General features: G+C 41.4%; 1 protein-coding gene across 1 annotated transcript in view; it reads right to left on the reverse strand.

Annotated features, from left to right (window-relative positions):
- The window catches only part of F13A1 (coagulation factor XIII A chain), a 202710-nt gene extending 181962 nt beyond the window's left edge, over positions 1 to 20748 (reverse strand). Inside the window, exons 1-3 of the mRNA XM_082259899.1 lie at positions 20724 to 20748; positions 11530 to 11694; positions 8968 to 9156 (exon numbers count right to left, since the gene is read on the reverse strand). Of these exons, the coding sequence (XP_082116025.1) occupies positions 8968 to 9156; positions 11530 to 11686 (346 nt within the window). The 5' untranslated portion in view covers positions 11687 to 11694; positions 20724 to 20748. The remainder of the gene's footprint in view (positions 1 to 8967; positions 9157 to 11529; positions 11695 to 20723) is intronic.
- Between the last annotated feature and the right edge of the window lie 742 nt (positions 20749 to 21490).

The following is a 21490-nucleotide window of genomic DNA, read 5'->3' on the forward strand; positions in this document are numbered from 1 at the left end:
CTAAGTTCCTCCAAGATGGTCTGGATAAGGGTTTGGCCTACAATTCCTTGAAAGTCAAGGTTTCTGGCCTTTCTGCTATGTTAAACAGGAGGTGGGCGTTGGATCCTCTGGTGGTGCGTTTTTGTGGGTGGCAATCAAGATAAGACCTCCAGTAAAATATTTTTTCCCTAATATGATTTGCCTCTGGTTTTGAAAGCCTTTTTAACCCCTCCGTTTGAACCACTTGTCTCGTGCTCTCTGTTTCATTTAACGTTAAGGACTGTATTTTTCACTGCAATTGCTTCAGCTAGAGGAGTACATGAATTGTGAGCTTTCTCAGCCAAGGAGCCATATTGCTTTTTTGAGACAGAGTGGTGCTCAGGCCTGTTCTGAGTTTTCTACCAAAGGTGGCCACTTAATTTCACATGAATCACATGAATGAGTCAGTCTTCCCGGCATTTCTGGAGCACAGGTCAGAGGATGAATGGTCAAGGCTGAATCTGGTGTCCTCTTTATCAACCTATCTGAACCGAACTGAAGATTTCCGAAAGCAAGATCAGCTTTTTGTCTTCTCCAGTGGCCCAAAAAAGGGCATGGCTGTACGGCCTATAGTTGTCTCTTCTTGGATTGTCAAAACTATTGAGATTGCGTATAAAATTCTGGGTTTTCCTCCGCCCTCGGAAGTCAAAATGCATTCTATGAGAGGCATGGCAGCTTTCTGGGCAGCGTATGCTAAGGTTTCAGCAGAAGTAGTGTGCAGAGCAGCAAGCTGGAGCACACCTAACGCCTTTATCCGACACTACAGGGTGAATGTAGCTCTTCCATCATCTGAGGTTTTTGGATCTACTGATATAGCAGCGGCTGTTGGCCATTACAATGGAGCATTAAATTCTCTGTCTGGTGGTTTCTGACTGGTATTTTTGAACACTGGCTTAGGCAGACAGCTGCTCTTTATGAGGTTGTTATGGAGGGGTCAGAAGGGGTGGAGCTGACCCATGGTAGGCTGACATGGGGAGGATCCAGGAAAGGAAAATGAAAACAATTTTCCTTATTTTCCTCAGCAGTATATAGCAGTTAGAGCAGTCTTGTGACTTTTATCAGTATGTGGTGAAAGCTTGTAGGAGGAGTTTTAATTTGTTCTATCAGGCTTCAGGACTCCTGATCCTTTGTCTGGAGGAGGAGTATTCATTCTCCTCTAATCCGCTGTCTGAAAATGTCTGGACATTGCTGATTGGCCCTGAGTTGATCACATGCACTCTCCCAAGAAAAAAAAAAACCTCTCTAGCAAAACACACCAAACTGAGCACGCGCAGCCTGACTCCACTCACTGCATCATATCTGGACTTGTTCAGGGGGACAGTGCAGGAAGGGGAGGATCTGTGTATACACAATCATACAGCCTTTTTACACAATGTAGTTTCCCTTAGTTTCCACAGTGAGTATAACAAGCATGCTTTACTGCATATACAGACTTGGTTTGTCAGCATTGATAGAGTTATAAGAATCCTATTACAGAGTAGTGCCTCTGCCACAAGAACTCCCAGGGAATTTTCCCTGTTTGTAAAATCCCTTTGCATCCTGGGCAAATACCTTTAAGTGGTTTCTAATGATTTTTATGTTGCTTAGCTAATACATAATTTCTTTATAAACCTATTGTGGTATGTTCTTCAGATTTATGCAGATACTGTTTATACCATTAGCACATGACATAAGTGCATCAGCACTTGTATTATTTAAGGATGTTCCTAGAATCTTGCCTCTAAAGGAGAGATAGATGGCTGCATTAGCAGATCCAACAGATACTTGCCCTAACGTTGCCATAATGACTTTCATATCCAGTAAAATTATATCCTTTATCTATTATAAATTGTTGTTTGCTTTGGTTACTTATATAACTTACTTTAAAACTGAAAACGTGAAGTGCCTAATATTAAACATAATTTATAATATAGATTTTGCAATTCAGTACATGACAGCTCTGTACTGGAGACAGTATAATTGCTTTTGATTAGATGTAATGTACCTGCTGAAACGAAATCTGTCGTTTGCAGATTTATGATAACACGCCTTGGGTGTTTAAGAATAACAATCTACAAGAGGTCAGGCTGGCAATAATAATACGTGTGTCAAAAGAACAAAACAGTCTTGCGATGAAAGTAAATCAACAGCTTTAGCTCGAATCTCGGTAAATTATGGAATATCAATGGTAAATCATTCTAATGTTCAAGGGAAGAACATGTCATATCCGCAACCTGTAAATCTGACCATACTTTACAACTTTCTAAGATAACAGGGACGCTCTTCAGCATAAAGAATGTTGGTCACTACCAAACCGGCCATACTCCCAGTTGCGTGGACCACAATGAATTATTGCATAAAAATTATTGATGATTATTTGTCATTATTGTGCTATCGTTTCACTCTACTGGCTTTACAAATAACAAATACAGTAATTTTGAGGTTGGGTGAAAAGCTTAGTGTAGTCTAACAGTTTTTTTACAGTAGTTAGGAAGCAAACTTAGGCTGGGTTCACACATATGTGGCCACGGTTTTAGTGAGGGAATCCTGTGCGGTTCTGCTCACCGGTTCAGGTGCGATGCAGCCACCCTGCACATGTGAACCGACTCAATTGAAAGCCGGTCCGATTCACATATTATTCAAATTGGATGAGGTTAAAACCGCATCCATTTTGCACAACTATCAGCCCATCCCCACATGCCAAGGTCCTAGGTGTAGTCCTGGACTCTCCTTCAAGCCCCACATTCAATCACTGTCCAAAGCTTGCCGCCTCAACCTCTGCAACATCTCTAAAATACGCCTTTTTCTATCCAATGACACAACAAAGCTTCTAGTTCACTCCCTGGTCATCTCTCGCCTTGACTACTGCTACTCCCTTCTCATTGGCTTAACTCTACATAGGCTATTCCCCTTTCAATCCATCATGAATGCTGCTGCTGGACTCATCTACCTTACCAATCGCTCAGTGTCTGCTTCTCCTCTCTGTCAAGCCCTCCACTGGCTTCCGCTCATCCAACAAATTAAATTCAAAATACTAATAACATCTTACAAAGCCATCTACAATTTAGCCCCGAGCTACATCACTAACCTAGTCTCAAAATACCAGCCTAATCGCTCTCTTTATTCTTCTCAAAACCTCCTGCTCTCTAGCTCCCTCGTCACCTCCTCCCATGCTCGCCTCTAGGACTTTTCAAGAGCCTCTCCAATCCTATGGAACTCCTTACAAACTGTCCGATTATCTCCTACTCTATTAGCTTATAGACGATCCCTGAAAAACCCTCTTCTTCAGAGAAGCCTATCCTACCCACACCTAACAACTGTACTTCCATTTTTTCCATCAGCTCATCCCCCACAGTTATCGCCTTTTGTTTCACTTGACCCTCCCTTCTAGATTGTAAGCTCTAAGGAACAGGGCCCTCTAACTCCTCCTGTATTGAATTGTATTGTAACTGTCTTGACTTCCCTCATATTGTAAAGCGCTGTGCAAACTGTTGGCGCTATATAAATCCTGTATACTTATAATATATGTATAGGGGTATATACAGCAGACCAAAAAGAGGGACAACAAAGGAGGTAAGAAGGGCAGAGGGACTTGATTCCAAAAAAGTCACAGTTCCTTCAAATTAGGGACAATTGAGAACTAGAGGGAACCTATTTTCCATATAATTTGGCAGTAAACATAAACAGTTTACTTTTAAGTATATAAGTAATTTCATAAAAGAAAATGAACTGCATCTACCAACAGTGGGTAGGCCTTATAATGAGAAAGTGAGTCTCACTGTGACTGCAATAGAATATTTTCTGTCAAATTTGCCTCATCAGTGTAATGTCACCCTTTACCAATTAGATTAAATTGGCCTAATGATAATCCTTTATAATAACTTCCACATCTGACAGGAAAGTGTCTGTTATTTTTTATTGTGACCAATGCAGTTCTTTTTTCAGCTGTGCACTGAAATATTATGTTTAAAATGTAGAGTTAACTGATCATTTAATGAACTAGAAAATCTTAAATATTATAATAAGTACTAAGAAATATTAAAAACAAAAATAAACATTAGCAGGGGTTAACTAGAAATTTTCTAAAAAAAAAACATGTGGTATGTACCCTTACTCATTAAAGTGGTTGTAACAAAAAAAAATGTCCCTGTCGCTTTAAGGCACGAGATATTGCATAGTGCTTTTGACATGTCAATTGTCCCTTACTATGTTGTACAATACCAGGCTGATCCTGCCTGTTCCTGTCTTCCCCTCTGTATACTGACCACGTTTATCATGGCTGCTGGTCTCTGATAGCGTGGTCAGTTTGCTTGTGTCCATCATCCAGCTCTCTCCTCAGCGTCTCTGCATCTCCCCCTCCCTCTCTCCCTGTCTCTTCCGTAGTCTATGTGAGAGCCAATCTCCTCCCGCCCCTCTCCTCTCCTCTCCTCTCCTCTCATGCCTGTGTAATTCTTTACCCTGCAGCTGTTCCAGTGCTTGCAAAGTAGAGAAACATGTTTTAATTACTTTGATCCTCTCTGTTTTAGGTCCCTGTTCAGCACAGTGTGTGTTTTCCTAAAATTATAATGCCAAATACCTTTTTTTGCAGAGCCCTGTTGTGCAGTCATGTGACCTCCCTCTACTAGCTTGCATTCATCAGAGGGAAATCTTGGCCCCTCCCACTGTACTCACTTACTTGGGAAGGAAAGCAGAGGAATGTCACATGACAGCACTGTAGGGCTCTGCAAGGAAGGCATTTAGAATTATAATTTTAGGAAAACACACACACTGTACTGAACAGGGACCTAAAACACAAAGAATCAAAGTAATTAATATATGTGACTTTACAACTACTTTTACTGAAAAAGCAATTGTAAATTAACACACTTTTTGACACATTCTTTAATAACCACTTCAGCTCTAGAAGGTTTTACCCTCTTCATGACCAGGCAACTTTTTGCTATTTTGCACTGTGCTACTTTAACTGACAATTGTGCGGTCATGCAGCGCTGTACTGAAACAAAATTTATATAATTTTTTTTTCACACAAATAGAGCTTTCTTTTGGTGGTATTTGACCACCTCCTGTTTTTTCATTTTTTATTATATAAATAAAAACCGCAGACAATTTTAAACAAAAAAAAAACAATATTTTATACTTTCTGCTATAAAACGTGTCCCATAAAAAAATAATAATAATAATAATAAAAAAAATATCTTTTAGCCAGAAATGTATTCTGCTACTTGTCTTTGGTAAAAAAAAAAAACAATAAGTGTATATTGATTGCATGAAAGTTATAGTGTCTACAAACTATGGGATGTATACTGGAATTTTCATTTTATATTCCTTTTTGTTTTTACAAGTAATGGTGGCAATCAGCAACATCACCAGTGCCATTATTACAGTGATCAGTAATAATAATATGCACTGTCACTGTACTAATGACACTAGGCTGGAAGGGGTTAAAATCTAGGGCAATCGAGGGGTTAAATATGTGCCTAACAAGTGTTTGTGTGTGTGCTGAAGATCTAATTGTTTTCATTCCCTGCTTAGCAGAGAATGAAAAAGAAACCAGATCCCCTGTCACTGAACACAGCTCTGTGCTGTTTATACTCAAAGAGCTGTTCAGGAAGGATCGGAGCCGATCGGCGTTTGCCAATCATTGGCCAGCACCCGGTGATTGGTATGTGCTGTGACGAATCACAGCCGAGTCAGTAGGTGTGCGAACGCACCCCCTACTCGGAAAGGCAGAATCAGTAAAGCTACAGTGGGCGGTTGGCGAGCTGTTTAAAAATAAAAACCCTAAAACATTACAACAATGTAAATCTATCATCAATCATGTTGTCAATCAATGCAGATCCTGGTCAATCATTATGAATGATGCCCATTGGTTTACCAAAACAAAAACCTGCTATCCTATAACATGTTTAATCTCGTCAGTCACTAGATGTGAATGGCAGCTCCCACTCCCCACAGCAATATGTAAACAAATGGGTGGGATTGCTCATGTGATGTCATTGACCAAACATGGTCATGTCCATCTTTAGTCTATGATGTCACCTGGGAGTCTCAGCTGGCTGTGCAAACACATTAGGCCCCTTTTAGACGGGCGATCCGATCTGATCCGCCTGTCAGTTTTTCAGGCGGACCTGATCGGATGCTCCATGCATCCCTATGGGGCAGCGGGTGTCCGCGGTGACATCTCCACTGACACCCGCTGCACTCCGATTCCGATCCTGTCCGTGAAATCTGGACGGATGGAAACCCTATTTTCCATCCGTCTGGAGGATCGGATGGGATTGGATGAGAATGGACAGGCGGTCCATTCTCATCCGATCTCCCCATAGAGGAGAACGCGGATCTGACAGCTCCGTCTGCACACAGAGCGGAGACGGAGCTGTCATCTGCCTGCTCAGTGCCAGTGGGGATCGGCGGATCGATCCCACGCTGAACAGAACGGACTCCGTCAGGTGGTGTGCCCGTGTGAAAGAGGCCTAATGCATCCCTTCTTTCACCTCTTACAGCTCGAACTGCCAAAGACACGAGTACTGCATGTGAATAGAGAAAAGTCAGGGGGAAGGCTAAGAGTAACACAGGCAGATGCTGCTGGCACTGCTTATTTTGAAAGTATAAAAAAATATTTCCTAATTTTCTATTATTGCCCCTGAGAGCATTTGAATGGCAGACTTCTATTTTACCCTGTAAACAGGAATTTGTAAAATAATTTGTAAATTGTTATTGTAAAATAACTCCCATTAAACATTCTATATTTATGGGATGCTTAAAGTGAAACTTAGCCCTGCACTTAAGTTTTTGCGAGCAGAAAGAATTTTTATTGCAGAAGAGACATACTATGGGGTTGATTTACTAAAACTGGAGAGTGCAAAATAAGGTGCAGCTCTGCATGGTAGCTAGTCAGAAAAAAAAAAAAAAGGAAGCTGATTGGTTACTATGCAGAGCTGTACAGTATCAGATTTTGCATTCTCTAGTTTTAGTAAATTAGCATATATGTCTATAAGCCTTTATTTCTTCCTTGCAAGATGCACATGAACATTCAATACGCATTCTTAAAATTATAATAAAGTCTTTTTTTTTTCTTTTTTAAATAACAAATATGTTATACTTTCCTGCTCTGTGCAGTTGGTTTTGCACAGTGCAGCCAAGACCCTCCTCTTCTTGGGTTCCTCACCGGCATTCCTGCCCCCTCGCTCCTACCGGGTGCCCCCACAGCAATCAGCTTACTATGGGAGCACCCAAGTCCAACTGCTGCTGTTTGTTTCCATTCAGACACAGAGTCATGCCTCAGCCCTGCCCCCTCTCTCCTCATTGGCTCACTGATTTTGACTGACAGCAGTGGGCGCTAATGGTACCCGCTGCTGTCTCAGCTAATGAGGAGGGAGAGTCCCGGACAGCAGGCTCTTGTGCAATATCGCTGGATCAAGATGGGGCTCAGGCAAGTATTAGGGGCAGAGCTGCTGTTTGAAATCATGGGGCCCCATACAGCCTACCTGATAGGGCCCCCCTGCTGAAAGTAAATGATTTATCAGTTCACTTCTCTGCAACCTGAGCTGCACCGATGAATGATTAGGAAGTGCTCTGAGGATTCCTGCTCATTCACAAATGAAAGCATAGTAAATTCAGTTTACTATGCATCAGTGATAAATGGACACAGGAGTGATTGGTATTAATCGCTCATTGTGTTCATTCAATAAAGGCAGGGGCCAGAAAATTCCATATTTACTGGCCCCTTCCACTGCTCTCCTTCCTGAAACATCCCCCTGCAAGCCTGCAGCAGCTGCCGGTGGGAGATGAGAGGAAAGGGGCACACAGGGGGGCCTTGACAACAGATGGAATTGGCGCATGTGCTGGAACCAATCCCCCTGCAGTGCAACCTGAGGGAGAAAGAGGAGGAGAAGCTAGCTGCAGGGGTAGGCAGAAGGGAATCAGTGTCTTCAAAAAGACAGTACAGCCAGCCCTTTTGAACTGATGGAGCCCAGGCCCAGTGCAGGAGGGCTGGCTGTACTGCCTTATCAGCAGCCCTAATTAGGAGGGCTGGGGGCGCTGCTGCACACAGGAGCTTTTTTTATTTTAATGGATAGAATGCATTAGGATGAAAAACCTTCTGCCTTTAGAACCACTTTAAAGCCCAGCAGCCTGTCCGACATAAGCCAGTTTAACGTCTGGCTTATATTGAACAGCCATGCTTGAAAACCAGCATCTGGTCAGCCCTTGCAGCCAATGGCTGTGAGCACTGATCAGCGTGTTCTGGTGTGAGAAAGGGGGGCTGCCAGAACAAAGGAGCACAGTGGGGAGATCGCTGTACTAACCGCATTTGTGTCAGTACAGCAATCTGTCAGGTTTTTTTTTTATTTTTATTAATTTCATTCTCTACTTTAATACATTTATCTTTGAATGACACCGCATTCACACTGAAGCGGCACAACTTCGGGGGCGACCTGTGAATTCGCGTGCAGCGCGACTTCGGCACGACTTGCATGGACTTCATAAAATGAATGTCTATGCAAGTCGCTCCAGGTCGCCCCGAAGTAGTACAGGACCCTTTTTCTAAGTCGGAGCGACTTGTGTCGCTCCTATTAGAACCGTTCCTGTACTACACTATGGACCGTGTGAATGGACTCTAAAGGTCTTATTTACACACACACACACACTGAAAAGTGCGTTTTCAAACACAATAAATGTAACACCCATAGCTAATAGATCTATTCTACAATTTTCTATATTATTAATCAAAAACAAAACATGTTTGACTTTATACTGACCAAAATGCCATGCAAAATGAATTAGAATTGACCCATATAATATGTAGCAATATGTACAGTTGCATCTACTCCACATTTAGTAGTCCTTCCACCAACAGAATCCAAAGCGTAAACAATTCAAATAACAAGAACAATATTTCAGTATTAACAATGTAACAGTATTTCCCTATTGTTACTTATCTTAATATTCTCTGTCACTCTGCAAACTTACCAATAACATACTCCACCCAAAACTGGTCCTTTTCTGGATTGTATGGCCGGTTGAAGTTTATTCTCATGTCGTATTTCTGCCCACGGCGTATGATGAGTTTGTTGTTGAAGTATCTGTCTGTGTGATGCTCTTTTTTATTTTTCTCATACTGTTGCTTGTACAGCTCAACATATTCTACTTCCAGGTAATCTATAAAAGCCAAACAGATATAATAGCCTCACTGTTAAAAAATAACAGCTGCAGCAAAACACCAGCACCTTTGATGTTGCCAAGAATAAAAGTATTCAAAAAATAAAAAGTATGCCTTATATCATTTGTCTGAAAACAAAAAAGACAAAACAATATACATGATAACGCTGAAACAAAAAAAGGGCAGCAAATGAGCATTTTATAAGTAGCGCATAGTATGTTTGCCTTGCTTTCTTCCTTTGTTTGTCGGTAGTGATCACACTGTACTAGCGGGGTTTGGGATGATACAGTGAACTGTGTGTTAAATCAGGAGAGATAAAATAAATGCTTTAGAACCAGAAGATGGGAAATAAAAGCAATACATAGAGTAACAGGAACTAATATTTTGTAGGAAGCCATAGTCTTTCAGGAACCAGAAACAGCAAAATGCATGTAACTGAATTTACACAAAAAGCTGTCCTCGTGATGTGGGGCAATACTGAAAAATATGATTTTGGGGACACCTGATGGAAATATGCAACTATAGCAGGATACCAAACTTGCTTCTTTGAATTTCACCTATATTTTTATTTATTGCCTAGGTGGTTTTAGGGGACACCTCATGGAAAACTGTCCCTGGATGAACTACACAAGTGAGATTGTATCTGTGTTTCTATTTTGGTTTTGAATTAGTTGGGGTTTTTTTTTTTTTGTTTTTTTTTACACATAATACATCTGTAGCACCCTCCTAGGTAGGTGCTAGGAAAACACATTTGGTGGCTCTGTTCTGATTATCAGGAGAGCCAGATCTGTTAGTTTAGCCTGTCACATGTTTCCAGGTGTGATTCATTGGGTCTAAGGGAGTTTCCCCACTGTATCCAATAAGGGAGCTTGTTGGACAGTGGAGGAAGCCTAACAATAGCACACCAGGGTTTATGACTGTCCCAGTGGGCGGGCATTGCGGCAATGCATCCTGGGATTGGTAATAAATCATGAGGGGGCATGTGACAGGGTATCTTTTGGTGGGAGCAAAATCCCAGGAGGAGGTGGACGGCTGTCTCTCCTCCTGCAACTGTGAGGAAGGTGGTCCAGGCGGTCGGCCTAGGGACCAGGTGTGGAGATAAGCTGCAGAGGATCCAGTGTGCTGACCAGTGGAGCTGTTGGGCAGAAGTCTTTGGGAAAAAACAGTTTCGTGAGTACTGAGGGATCTGCCTAAGGGTCTGCCTAGGAAAGGGGACCACTCCAGAGAAGTCAGGGGATCAAGGAGCTAGCTCACACAGAGTGTTACAGAAAAGGGGGTGCCAAGTAGTAAAACCCTGAAGATTAGGGACAAAGGGGGTGCCAGGAAGGGCCCTGAAGTTGTTCAGCAGTACAGTCTACCTCAGAGTACAGCTTGCCTTAGGATACAGTTTACCTCAGGAAGCTCAACTAATTCCTTTCACAGCCAAGGGCAAAGTGAAGCAGTGGCCTAGCCGTGACTAGCTCAATTCAGCGTTACTCAGCGTTATTCAGCATTACTCAGCGTTATTCAGCATTATTCAGCATTAATCAGCATTATTCAAGTCTTCCCTGCCTATTGTGCATAGTTCTATTCAGTTGGAGTATCCCACTCATCCCCTCTCCTATCCAAGTTCCAAATAAAACATAAAAAACAAAGATACTGGACTGTTTCTTGACTGAGGTAAAACACTTGGAGAAATGCCAGATTGTTCTACTGTTGCTAATGGTAACCCAGGGAAACCTGTAACCAGCAGCTCCCATGGGAGTAGTGCTACACATCTATATCTGGTACCTTGACCTTTCATGAAGAAATATTAAATGCACACATTTTTGCAGAAAAAAATTGTGCACTTATTATTTTTTCCTACAGGAGCCTGCAAACCATTGTACCCATGATCAGTAGATTGTGGATGCAATTTCAGGCTTCTGCACAATCTCCCTCCTGCTTTGTGCCTGTACCACTGTACAAGTTTTCTGTTAGAAAGCTGGAGGAGGTGTTAATGGGACTACAAATGTGCCAATCAGCATGCTCGTATTCCATTGAGAATTACAAGCTGTCTGCTGCAGTGGAAGTTGGGACTTGTAGTTTATTCATTCACAGATCACTATGAAGGGATGACATGGCTGTGTGGGCGGAGCTGATTTTAAATGTGACAGCGGCTGGGGGAGAGTGGAACCCCACAGTGGGGAGGAGGCTCAGGGATGAGGGAAGCTGGAGCTGGAACATGTTACATGTTGCACCCTAAATACAGGTGTAACAAGTAAAATGCTCCAAAGCTGAAGTTATTAATAGCTTAAATGGTGTCTTTGACATATTCTAAATGTCATATTTTGGTATTCCTTTACTGTACACCTACAAAAATTAAAATCTGCTAAATATTGATTTATTTTTACCTTTCATGTTGACACCCCTTGGTATGACTCCAAAAGTTTCCATGATTGGAACCTCATCTTCATCAGCATTGGATACATTTGGAGGTACAGATCTACGACCTGTATAACCCGCTGGGTCCTTCTTCTTCTCTTGCTTTGTTTCTTTAGGCTCAGACATGTTGGTCACTAAAGAACAATAATTGATTAGTGGAAAGACTTTTTTATAAACATTCTTCTAGCTTATGACCATACAGTGTTGTTGTTTGGTCAATATACATGCCTGTATTTACAATTTTATATAGTATCACTTTTTGCACCACTATGGTCCCTTATATGTAATAAAGTAAAAAGTTTTTTGAACATATACTGTAATTATTTGGAATGTATTGTAATGTAAAGGGTTAAAAGTATGCACGATTAGACTATTAAGTTATTGATTGGTTTGTGATAATGTAAAGCTAAAGCTCATAGGTATTTACCTTGCTTCATTGATCCTGAAGAAGGGTACTACCGTATGATCTAATAAGCAAGCTGAATCAATTTTAGACTTGACCATACCCTCATAAACATAATTGTTTTGTATCTTTTTGTACTTGGATATTATATGTAAATATATATTGAATATGTTACAAGATGTAGAGATTATATAATTAGGTAACAATCTTTGAAGTTCCTAAACAAGATGTTTCTGTGTTTATGCTGCAAGTATAGTCTCAGATAATATATTGGAGGTTTCATCATCTTGTTTCCTTTACAGAACAAAATTGTGAAACAGCACTACAGTTTTGGAACAGATCCCAACTTATTTATCCTCAGTATACACCTATATACTGTAGTATATGAATCTTAAATTGGAAAGCTCAGAAGTTTAGCCCTGACTATTCCTTGCAGTTTTTTTTTTTTTATTTAATTGAATCCTTTCATTTAATACACAACAGTAGGTAATGTCATTAAACTTCATAAAATAAAACAACATGAATCTGTGATCTCTCTGGGAAGTGTCTTCAAAGTTCATTAAATGAATACATGTATAGCAGAACAAAGTTTACTGTAATGTGACAGCTCTGGTTATGTTATTAACAAACAAGCAAAACATAATATGAAAGTGACATTGCTCCTTTATAATTAGTATTGCATTTTTCCCATTGTTCACATGAACTGCAATGCTGGCATTCAGGGACGCTGATAAGGCAGTATAGCCATTCTGTACCAGGCCTGGACTCCATCAGTTCAAAAGAGGAGCATCTGCCAAGCAGGAGGGCCACCTGTACCTCTTTATTTCAGACACAATCCTCTTGTTTCTCCCCCTGCAGCGCTGCTGGAGTCTCCTCCTCCCCCTTCCTCCCTTCCTTAGTGCCCTCATCCCCCTGCTGTCCGGCATCCCCCTGTGTGCCCCCTTCCCCTTCTCACCCACCAGCAGCTGCTGCAGGCACACAGGTGGATGGTAACCAGTTCTGGAACGGAAGGATTTGCCCCCTTAATGACCAGGCCATTTTTTGGGTTTCGGCACTGCGTCATTTTAACAGAAAATTGCCTGGTCATGCGACGCTGTACTCAAATAAATTTGATGTCCTTTTTTTCCCACAAATAGAGATTTCTTTTGGTGGTATTTGATCACCTGTGCAATTTTTATTTTTGTGCTATAAAAAAAAAAAAGAGCGACAATTCAGAAAAAAAAAAACAATATTTTTTACATTCGACTATATAACATTCCCCCCCCCCAAAAAATGTAAAAATCTTATTTTTTCATCCTTTTAGGCCAATTTGTATTCTGCTACATATTTTTGGTTAAAAAAAAAATCCTAATAAGCGTATTGATTGGTTTGCTCAAAAGTTATCGTGTTTACAAGCTAGGGGAAAGATTTATGTAGTTTTTATTTATTTTTATTTTTTACTAGTAATTGCAGTGATCTGCAATTTTTAGTGGGCTTGCAACATTGCGGCAGACAGATCGGACACCTAACTGACATTTTTGACACTTTTGGGGGGATCAGTGACATTATTACAGTAATTACTGCTAAAAATATGCACTGTTACTGTAATAATGGCATTGGCAGGAAAGGGGTTAACCTAGTGGGAGATCAAGGGTTTAAATGTAAGCCTAGGGGAGTGTTTACTAACTATGGGGGGGGGGGGGCTTTTGAAATGACCATAGAGACCTTAGAATGACACTTCTAAAGAAAAAAAAACATGCCAAATCCTATTTAAAATGACTCGTGGCTACAATTGCCAGCAACTGGCTATTGAAAAAATAAAGAAATTCATACCAGACCCTTATCCGGGCATGCAGCCTGGCAAGTCAGGAAAGGGTGAGCGCCCCCCTCCTGAACCATCCGAGGCCACATGCCCTCAACATGCCCCACCCCAAAGCACCTTGTCCCCATGTTGATGGGGGCAAGGGCCTCTGACCGACAACCCTGGGCTGTGGTTTTCAGGGTCTGCAGCAGGGCGAATTATCAGAATCTGGAAGCCCCCTTTAACAAGAGGGCCCCCAGATCCTGACCCCCCACCTATGTAAATGGGTATCGGGTAAATAGTACCCCTACCCATTTACTAAAAAAATTTACTAAAGTAATAACCACACGAGACAGTTTTTGACAAATCTTTTATTATAAAATAAAAAAAAAAAAATAGCGTTCTCAATGTAAATCAATCGTCAATGATGCCACTCACTCACTATAAAAAAAAAAAAAGGAAAACACTCTAGCCTCCTGGGGGGGGGGCTCCCACTGCATGCCGTTTTGCTTTTACATATTTCTTATATAAGCAAGGGGTGGGGCCACCTGGTTACATCACCCTGTGGCACCACCCTCTTCTGACATCACTGACGGCGTGATTTCACGATGGATTTACATTAAGTGAGACATTTATTTATTTTTTTTATAATAAAGGATTTGTCAAAAACTATTTTGTGTGGTTATTACTTTTGTACACTTTTTTGGTGAATGGTTAGGGGTACTATGTACCCGATACCCATCCACATGGGGGGGGGGCGGGATCCGATAAGCCCCCCGCCTGCAGACCCTGACAACCACAGACCAGGGTTGTCGTGAAGAGGCCCTTTTCCCCATCAACATCACAGAACCCCCCCCCCCGCCCCAAAGCACCCAACCCCCCATGTTGAGGGCATGTGGCCTTGAATGGGGGGGAGTCTGCGCTGCCTCACCCCCCCCCCCTTTCCAGACCTGCCAGGCTGCATGCCCGGATAACGGTCTGGTATGAATTTTGGGGGGGAAACCCCACATCGTTTTTTTTTTATGTTTTATAGACTAGGGAGGGGACTTCATGTCATTTATTTCTTTGTTTTTTTTTACTAGCAATTTTTTTTTTTTTTATTCAGCTGTCAGCGGGGAAGCCTATTGACTGCTGATGACTCATCGGTTGTTAATGTCACTGCGGCCGGCTTCTTAGCACTGCTCCTTAACATTTAGATTATACTTTGCCCTGATTGGGCAAAGCTTTGCCCAATCAGGGCGCAGATTGCACTGTGCAGCGCTCAGTGTATTGCAGGGTGTTCATTGGAGCGAACACTCTGCAAATTCCAGTGTTCATCAAAAAGCAGGAAAGGCAAATATTCGGCCCGAACTCATGCTTGGACCGGGCCTTTCGCTCATTCCTATTAAAAACTAAGTAGGAGAACACCGCATGGTCAGTTTTCTAGCTATGCTGAGTGTGCTCTCCTTCAATGATCAGACTTGTCCCCCTCGCACAGCCTTTCACTAGGAAGTTCAGTGTATTGTTGTTTCTCCTCCCCAAGCTTTTATGCAGCTGAGAATAGAGTAAATGTGATCACTTATAAAAAAAAAGTTATTTGAAATGTGTTTTTTTTTAATATCTGTACAGAAATGTTTTGCCTTTCATTTCTATTTTAAACTGAATGGGTTGTTTTACAAGGTGATCGTACAATCACTTTAGCACATTGGTATTATACAATTTCAAATGCTTTGCATTAAAGTGAATGTCATAGCAAAACAAGAAGACAAATCAAGTACATTTCTACAGTACCCGCACATTTCCCCATGTTTTATTCCTTTGATGACCCTGTCTGTTCAGAAAAATGTCCACCCATCTGCCAGAAAAAAAGACTTTGCTCTACTCCTGAACCTCCTAAATCCACAAATTGCAGCTGTATGTGACTATTACATACAGTATCTCACAAAAGTGAGTACACCCCTTGCATTTTTGTAATTTTTTTATTATATCTTTTCATGTGACAACACTGAAGGAATGACACTTTGCTATAATGTAAAGTAGTGAGTGTACAGCTTGTATAACAGTGTAAATTTGCTTTCCCTCAAAATAACTCAACACACAGCCATTCATATCTAAACCCCTGACAACAAAAGTAAGTACACCCCTAAGTGAAAATGTCCAATTTGGGCCCAAAGTGTCAATATTTTGTGTGGCCACCATTATTTTACAGCACTGCCTTGACCCTCTTGAGCATGGAGTTCACCAGAGCTTCTTCCACTCCTCCATGCCAACATCACGGAGCTGGTGGATGTTAGAGACCTTGCGCTCCTTTGAGAATGCCCCACAGATGCTCAATAGGGTTTAGGTCTGGAGACATGCTTGGCCAGTCCATCAACTTTACCTTCAGCTTCTTTAGAAAGGCAGTGGTTGTCTTGGATGTGTGTTTGGGGTCGTTATCATGTTGGAATACTGATATGCGGCACCGTCGCCGAAGGGAGAGAATCATGCTCTGCTTCAGTATGTCACAGTACATGTTGGCATTCATGATTCCCTCAATGAACTGTAGCACCCCAGTGCCGTCACCACTCATGCAGCCCCAGACCATGACACTCCCACCACCATGCTTGACTGTAAACAAGACACAGTTGCCTTTGTACTCCTCCCCTGGTTGCTGCCATACACACTTAACACCATTTGAAGCAAATAAATTTAGCTTGGTCTCATCAGACCACAGAACACGGTTCCAGTAATCCATGTCCTTAGTCTGCTTTTCTTCAGCAAACTGTTTGTGGGCTTTCTTGTGCATCATCTTTAGAAGAGGTCTCTCTCTCTCTCTCCCCCCTCTCTCTCCCCCCTTCTCCTTCTCTCTCCCCCCCTCTCTCCCTCTCTCTCTCCCTCTCTCCCCCCCTCTCTCTCTCTCTCTCTCTCCCCCCCTCTCTCTCTCTTTCTCTCTTTCTCTCCCCCCTCTCTCTCTCCCTCTCTCTCTCTCTCCCTCCCTCTCTCTCCCCCCTCCCCTCTCTCTCTCTCTCTCTGCCCCTCTCTCTCTCTCCCTCTCTCTCCCTCCCTCTCTCTCCCTCCCTCCCCCCCTCTCTCTCTCCCTCTCCCTCTCCCTCTCTTTCTCTCCCCCCCTCTCTCTCTCTCTCTCTCTCTCTCTCTCTCCCTCCCCCTCTCTCTCTCTCGCTCTCCATCTCTCCCTCTCCCCCTCTCTCTCCCTCTCTCTCCCTCTCTCCCCTCTTAACAAACCAAAAGGTAGCAAATAAAAGAAGTTCATTGTTAAGCTTTGCATATACTTTTTTCCTCATGCAGTGGGGCTGTGCAAGTTGGGGGGAAGTGAGGGAAAATCGTAATATAGTGGGCACAGACATAAATAAGGGCCTGACAGAAATTCACACTGTATCCAAAGCTAAAAAAAAAAAAAGTGGCTAAAGTTAGGCTTTAGTGCCAGTTCACACTATAGCGATATCAGACATCGCATGTCATTCGCACCGTACTGCTTTTCAAATCACATGCGATTTCTGTGTGATGTGAATTCAGCCATACCGATTGTATGGCTGAATTTGCATCACATTCGGACCAAAGTTGCCCAGGACCCTTTTTTTGGTCTGCACAAGAATCGGATCACAGGGGTGTTCATGCCTATTTGATCCGATTCTTGTCCGAATTGACAGTTCGCACTGCGATATGCGAACTAATCAGGGGGTGTAATTAACTTTGCATTGACACTGCCAGCAGTTCGCATATGGCAGTGTAAACTGCCTGCGAGTCGGGTGTGATGCAGGATCTCGCATTGGTATTTGTCAGCTATTTTTGACACTTGTCTTATAGCACCTTATTCTGCTCATTGGAGCCATAATATTGCCATCATAAGTAGGTACGTTTTTATGCTATTTTATTTTTATTGTTTGCATAGTTGGTTAGATTTGCTTCATTTTATTTTGTGAACAGTCAGAATGACAATGTTGTGGAAACTGAAAGAAGTAAATCCAAAATATTTTAAAATTAGTAGTTATTTTTTCTAACTTTCTCTTTAAATAAATGAAAAACATAATAAATAAATTCATTTTTTTTTCTTTAGTGTTTTTCTATTCATGAAAATGTTATTGCTTGGACTGGACACAGATGGTTTACTGTTTTGTCTCTTTTTTTATATTGACCTCTGACCTGGTCACATGTCAAAAGGCATGTACTGCTAACAAACCAAAACAGTAAAAATGGTCGGTCCCCAGAGGCAATCTGTCCTCTGTCAATTTTTCACGCCTCGGTAGCCCAGTACCAAATCTCCACAGTCTTCTAGCGGCACCTGGGGTCATTTTCTTACTTGACTAAGATGACAGATAATTCTTTCACAGCACAACTGCAAAGTTTCCACTATGCTTAGCTATACACACATATATTTTCTTAGCCGTTATTGAAGAAATAACCAAGCAGATGGTTGTAGATTAAAACAAACATACAATCTTTAAAGTGCTACTAAACCCAGGAGCCTGCATTCACTGTATCTGGTCTCCCATAGTGCACAGAACATGGAAATGCAATTATTTTTGTAGCAACCTCCTAGGTAGGTGCTAGTGAGAAAGTATAGTTTGAGCCCTGTCTGCTTACCAGGAGAGCAGGGTCTGTTAGTGAGGTTTGCTGATTGTGCTCAGAGTGTGACTAGAGTGTGTTTCATACTGATCCAATATGGAGGCATGTTGGACAGTGGAAGGAAACTTGAGGAATGGGTGCATGAGCTTTTGATACAGCCCTGATGAATGGCAGAGGGAAAGTGTCTTGTGCATGGTATGATACTGTATAAAAGCCAGGAGCACATGTGCTGGAGGTCTTTCGTCTGGACATCAGAGTCCCGGAGAGAGGGGGGCAGTTGCCTCCTCCTCTGTAGAGGTGCCATGCAGGCCTCAGGGGGTCGTCCCGAGGGCCTGGAGAGTAGCAGTGAGGAACTGAACCCGGAGGTCCAGAGAAGCTGACTGAGAGGGGAGACACTGGATGATCTGTCTCTGCAGTACATTGAGTAAAGAATCTCGTGTCAAGGGGCCTGACCTGAGGGGGGCCACCCCTGACCCTAGGATAGTCAGTGGATGGGTGCCAGTTGAATGGGGATGCTGAAGATAAGTTATTATCCACCAAGTAGTCTTGTCAGAGAGTAAAGAGAGCAAGAGACTTAACCCTTTCCACACTTGTGACAGTGCGGATTAAGCAGCCTAGCTGTTTCCAATTGACATAGAAGTCCTGAAGATAGAAGTCCTCAACCAATGTGAATAGTTCAGCCGGAGTATCCCACTTTTCCCTTCTCCTATCTCAATTCCAAATAAACACCAAAAAATCCAACACCCCTAGACTGTTTATTTGTGGGACGAGCCATCAGGAGCAAGGAGGGATTCATGGACTATATCTCAAGGTAACCATGTGCTGGTAATCGGAGGAGCCCTTCAAGTCACTATTCAGCTGGCCCTGCGGGGATAGTGCTACATTTTAGTAACTTTAAACTGCTAAATACTTTTTCTCACCAGCAGTATATAGTAGTCTTGTGACTTCTTTTACTGTCTGGCCGAGCACTGGTTAAAGATTCTAGGAGGAGTTTTTATTTTACTCCGACTGTCTGGATGCAGGACCCCTGACCCTCTGCCTGGACAGTGCTGATTGGCCCTGTGCTAATCACATGTACCCTCTGAAGAAAACAAAAAAAAACTCTCTAGCAATACACACCAAACTGAGCATGTGCAAAGGCTCTGTTATATCAGGAGATTGACTGGGGACAGTGGAAGAAGGGGAAGGTCAGAGAAGACAGAATCAAACAGCCTTTTTACACAATGTGGAGGAATAACCGCTTAGGTTCCACAGTGAGTATAAAAAGCATGCTTTACTGCATGTACAGACTGATTTTACTGTTGTGGATTTAGTAAAACTTTAAACTTCAGTAATAACCATTGAAATATGGAAATATCTCCAAAACTTCAGTGTAGTTTTTCAGTGTAAGACTTCCCCTTACCTCCTGGTTAACAGGGTCCAGGGACATAGACAGCAATAAAAACCAGAGAGGGGTTTGAAACCTTCAAAACTAAAAAAAGGGGGAAAAATGGCTTTACGAACCACATTAAGGGGTTGATTTACTAAAACTAGAGAGTGCAAAATCGAGTGCAGCTGCGTATGGTAGCCAATCAGATTCTAACTTTATATTGTTCAATTAAGCTGTGTAAATAAAACTTGGAAGCTGAATGGTTTCTATGCAGAAATGGACCAGATTTTGCACTTTCCAGTTTTAGTAAATCAACCCTTAAATGTCGTAAAACAAAACATTCAGATCCTTTCTTTTATTTGCCCCACAATGCATTAAGAGATTTAAAGGGAAATGCAGTTGCTATGGCTTATAGTGGATATGAACTGCTTCTGTTTATGCATTTAATACATTGTTGGGTTTCTAATAAAGACCTTGGTACATAGTTACATTATTAACTAGGCTGAAATAAAGACAAATGTCCACCATCATATGACTATAATAGAAAACAAATGTGTAAAAGAAAACTTCAACATAGGATGAAGTTTTCCAGCAGAGTATGAAGGATCCAGCAGAGTAATGGAACTTAGTATACTTTTGTGCATTAGGGTTAATTTACTAGAAGACAAGAGTTTGTTCACATAGCAAAGCTTAAGTTAGCTAATATTAGATAATTGAGGTTAACCAGTATTATTATTATTAGTTGAGGTTTACGAGTGGCACTATAAATACCCAACCACTTACAAGGGAAATTCGAAAAAATACATATTTTTTGCTTGCATGTGGCGGATTGGTTGAGACGGACACAACTTCACTTTATTTAGTGAAGTGTAAAGTAAACATCCTCTCTCCTTTAGTAAATGAACCCCATTCTTTAGTACATTCATTAAAAAATTCAAGTACAAATCAAGTTGAATTTCTGCAAATATTTTTAGAGAGAGACACCTAAATACTAAATTTAATGGCATTTAAAGTAAGCATTAAAATACATATTGTGAGCTTTCAGCTTTGTTCAGAAATTGGCACATACCTTTTCCTTCTCCTAACTGCTTGTGGCTGTTTCTCCCGTCAGTTAGCAGTGACTTGTAAAATTCTGTAAAATTCTGTTTTTTCTTCCCACCCATTTTGCCACCATGGTTTCATTGGTTTCTCTTCTCTATTTCCTCCACCCATCCCAGCTTGTTAATTATTATCAGGTTGCATGCTTGCTTTTAAAATAGACTTCCATGAAAAATGTGGTCACTGAGTGTAAAAGGAAACAGATGACAGTGATTGGGCTACAAACAAGCTAACATTTGTTGTGCCTTTTACTTTCAGCATTTTTCGAGTAACAGTCAAGTAACAGTCTGCCATGGGATGTAAAACAAACAGTCTTGTAGCATGTAGAACAATAGGACATATTATTCTCTGCAAATAATAGCATATCAGTATTACTATTTAGTCTATGTAGTCACAAATATTTAAAACTGATACAAAATACAGATATGTCATAGTAAAGAACATTTTTTTTTTTAGGAAAAAGAAAATGACTGGTGAAGGTTCCTTTACTTTAAATAAATGCTTTTAAAATCAGAAAATCAAAAAGAAAAATTATAAGAAAATGTTATTGTTTGGTGATACCATTTTTATATACAAACCTGAGACTTTTTGGAGTACCCATTCAGACATACACATTGCCGCAACACACAAGAATTGGCACCTTCTCCATGTGCAATGCACTGCAGAGCCATCCATTGTATAATGAACTGTAAGTAGAGGCCTGTACACATACACTACATATTGGTAACCTGCATTGTA

Source organism: Pelophylax lessonae, assembly GCF_965119305.1.
Source record: "Pelophylax lessonae genome assembly, chromosome: 5".
Taxonomy (NCBI): Eukaryota; Metazoa; Chordata; class Amphibia; order Anura; family Ranidae; genus Pelophylax; species Pelophylax lessonae.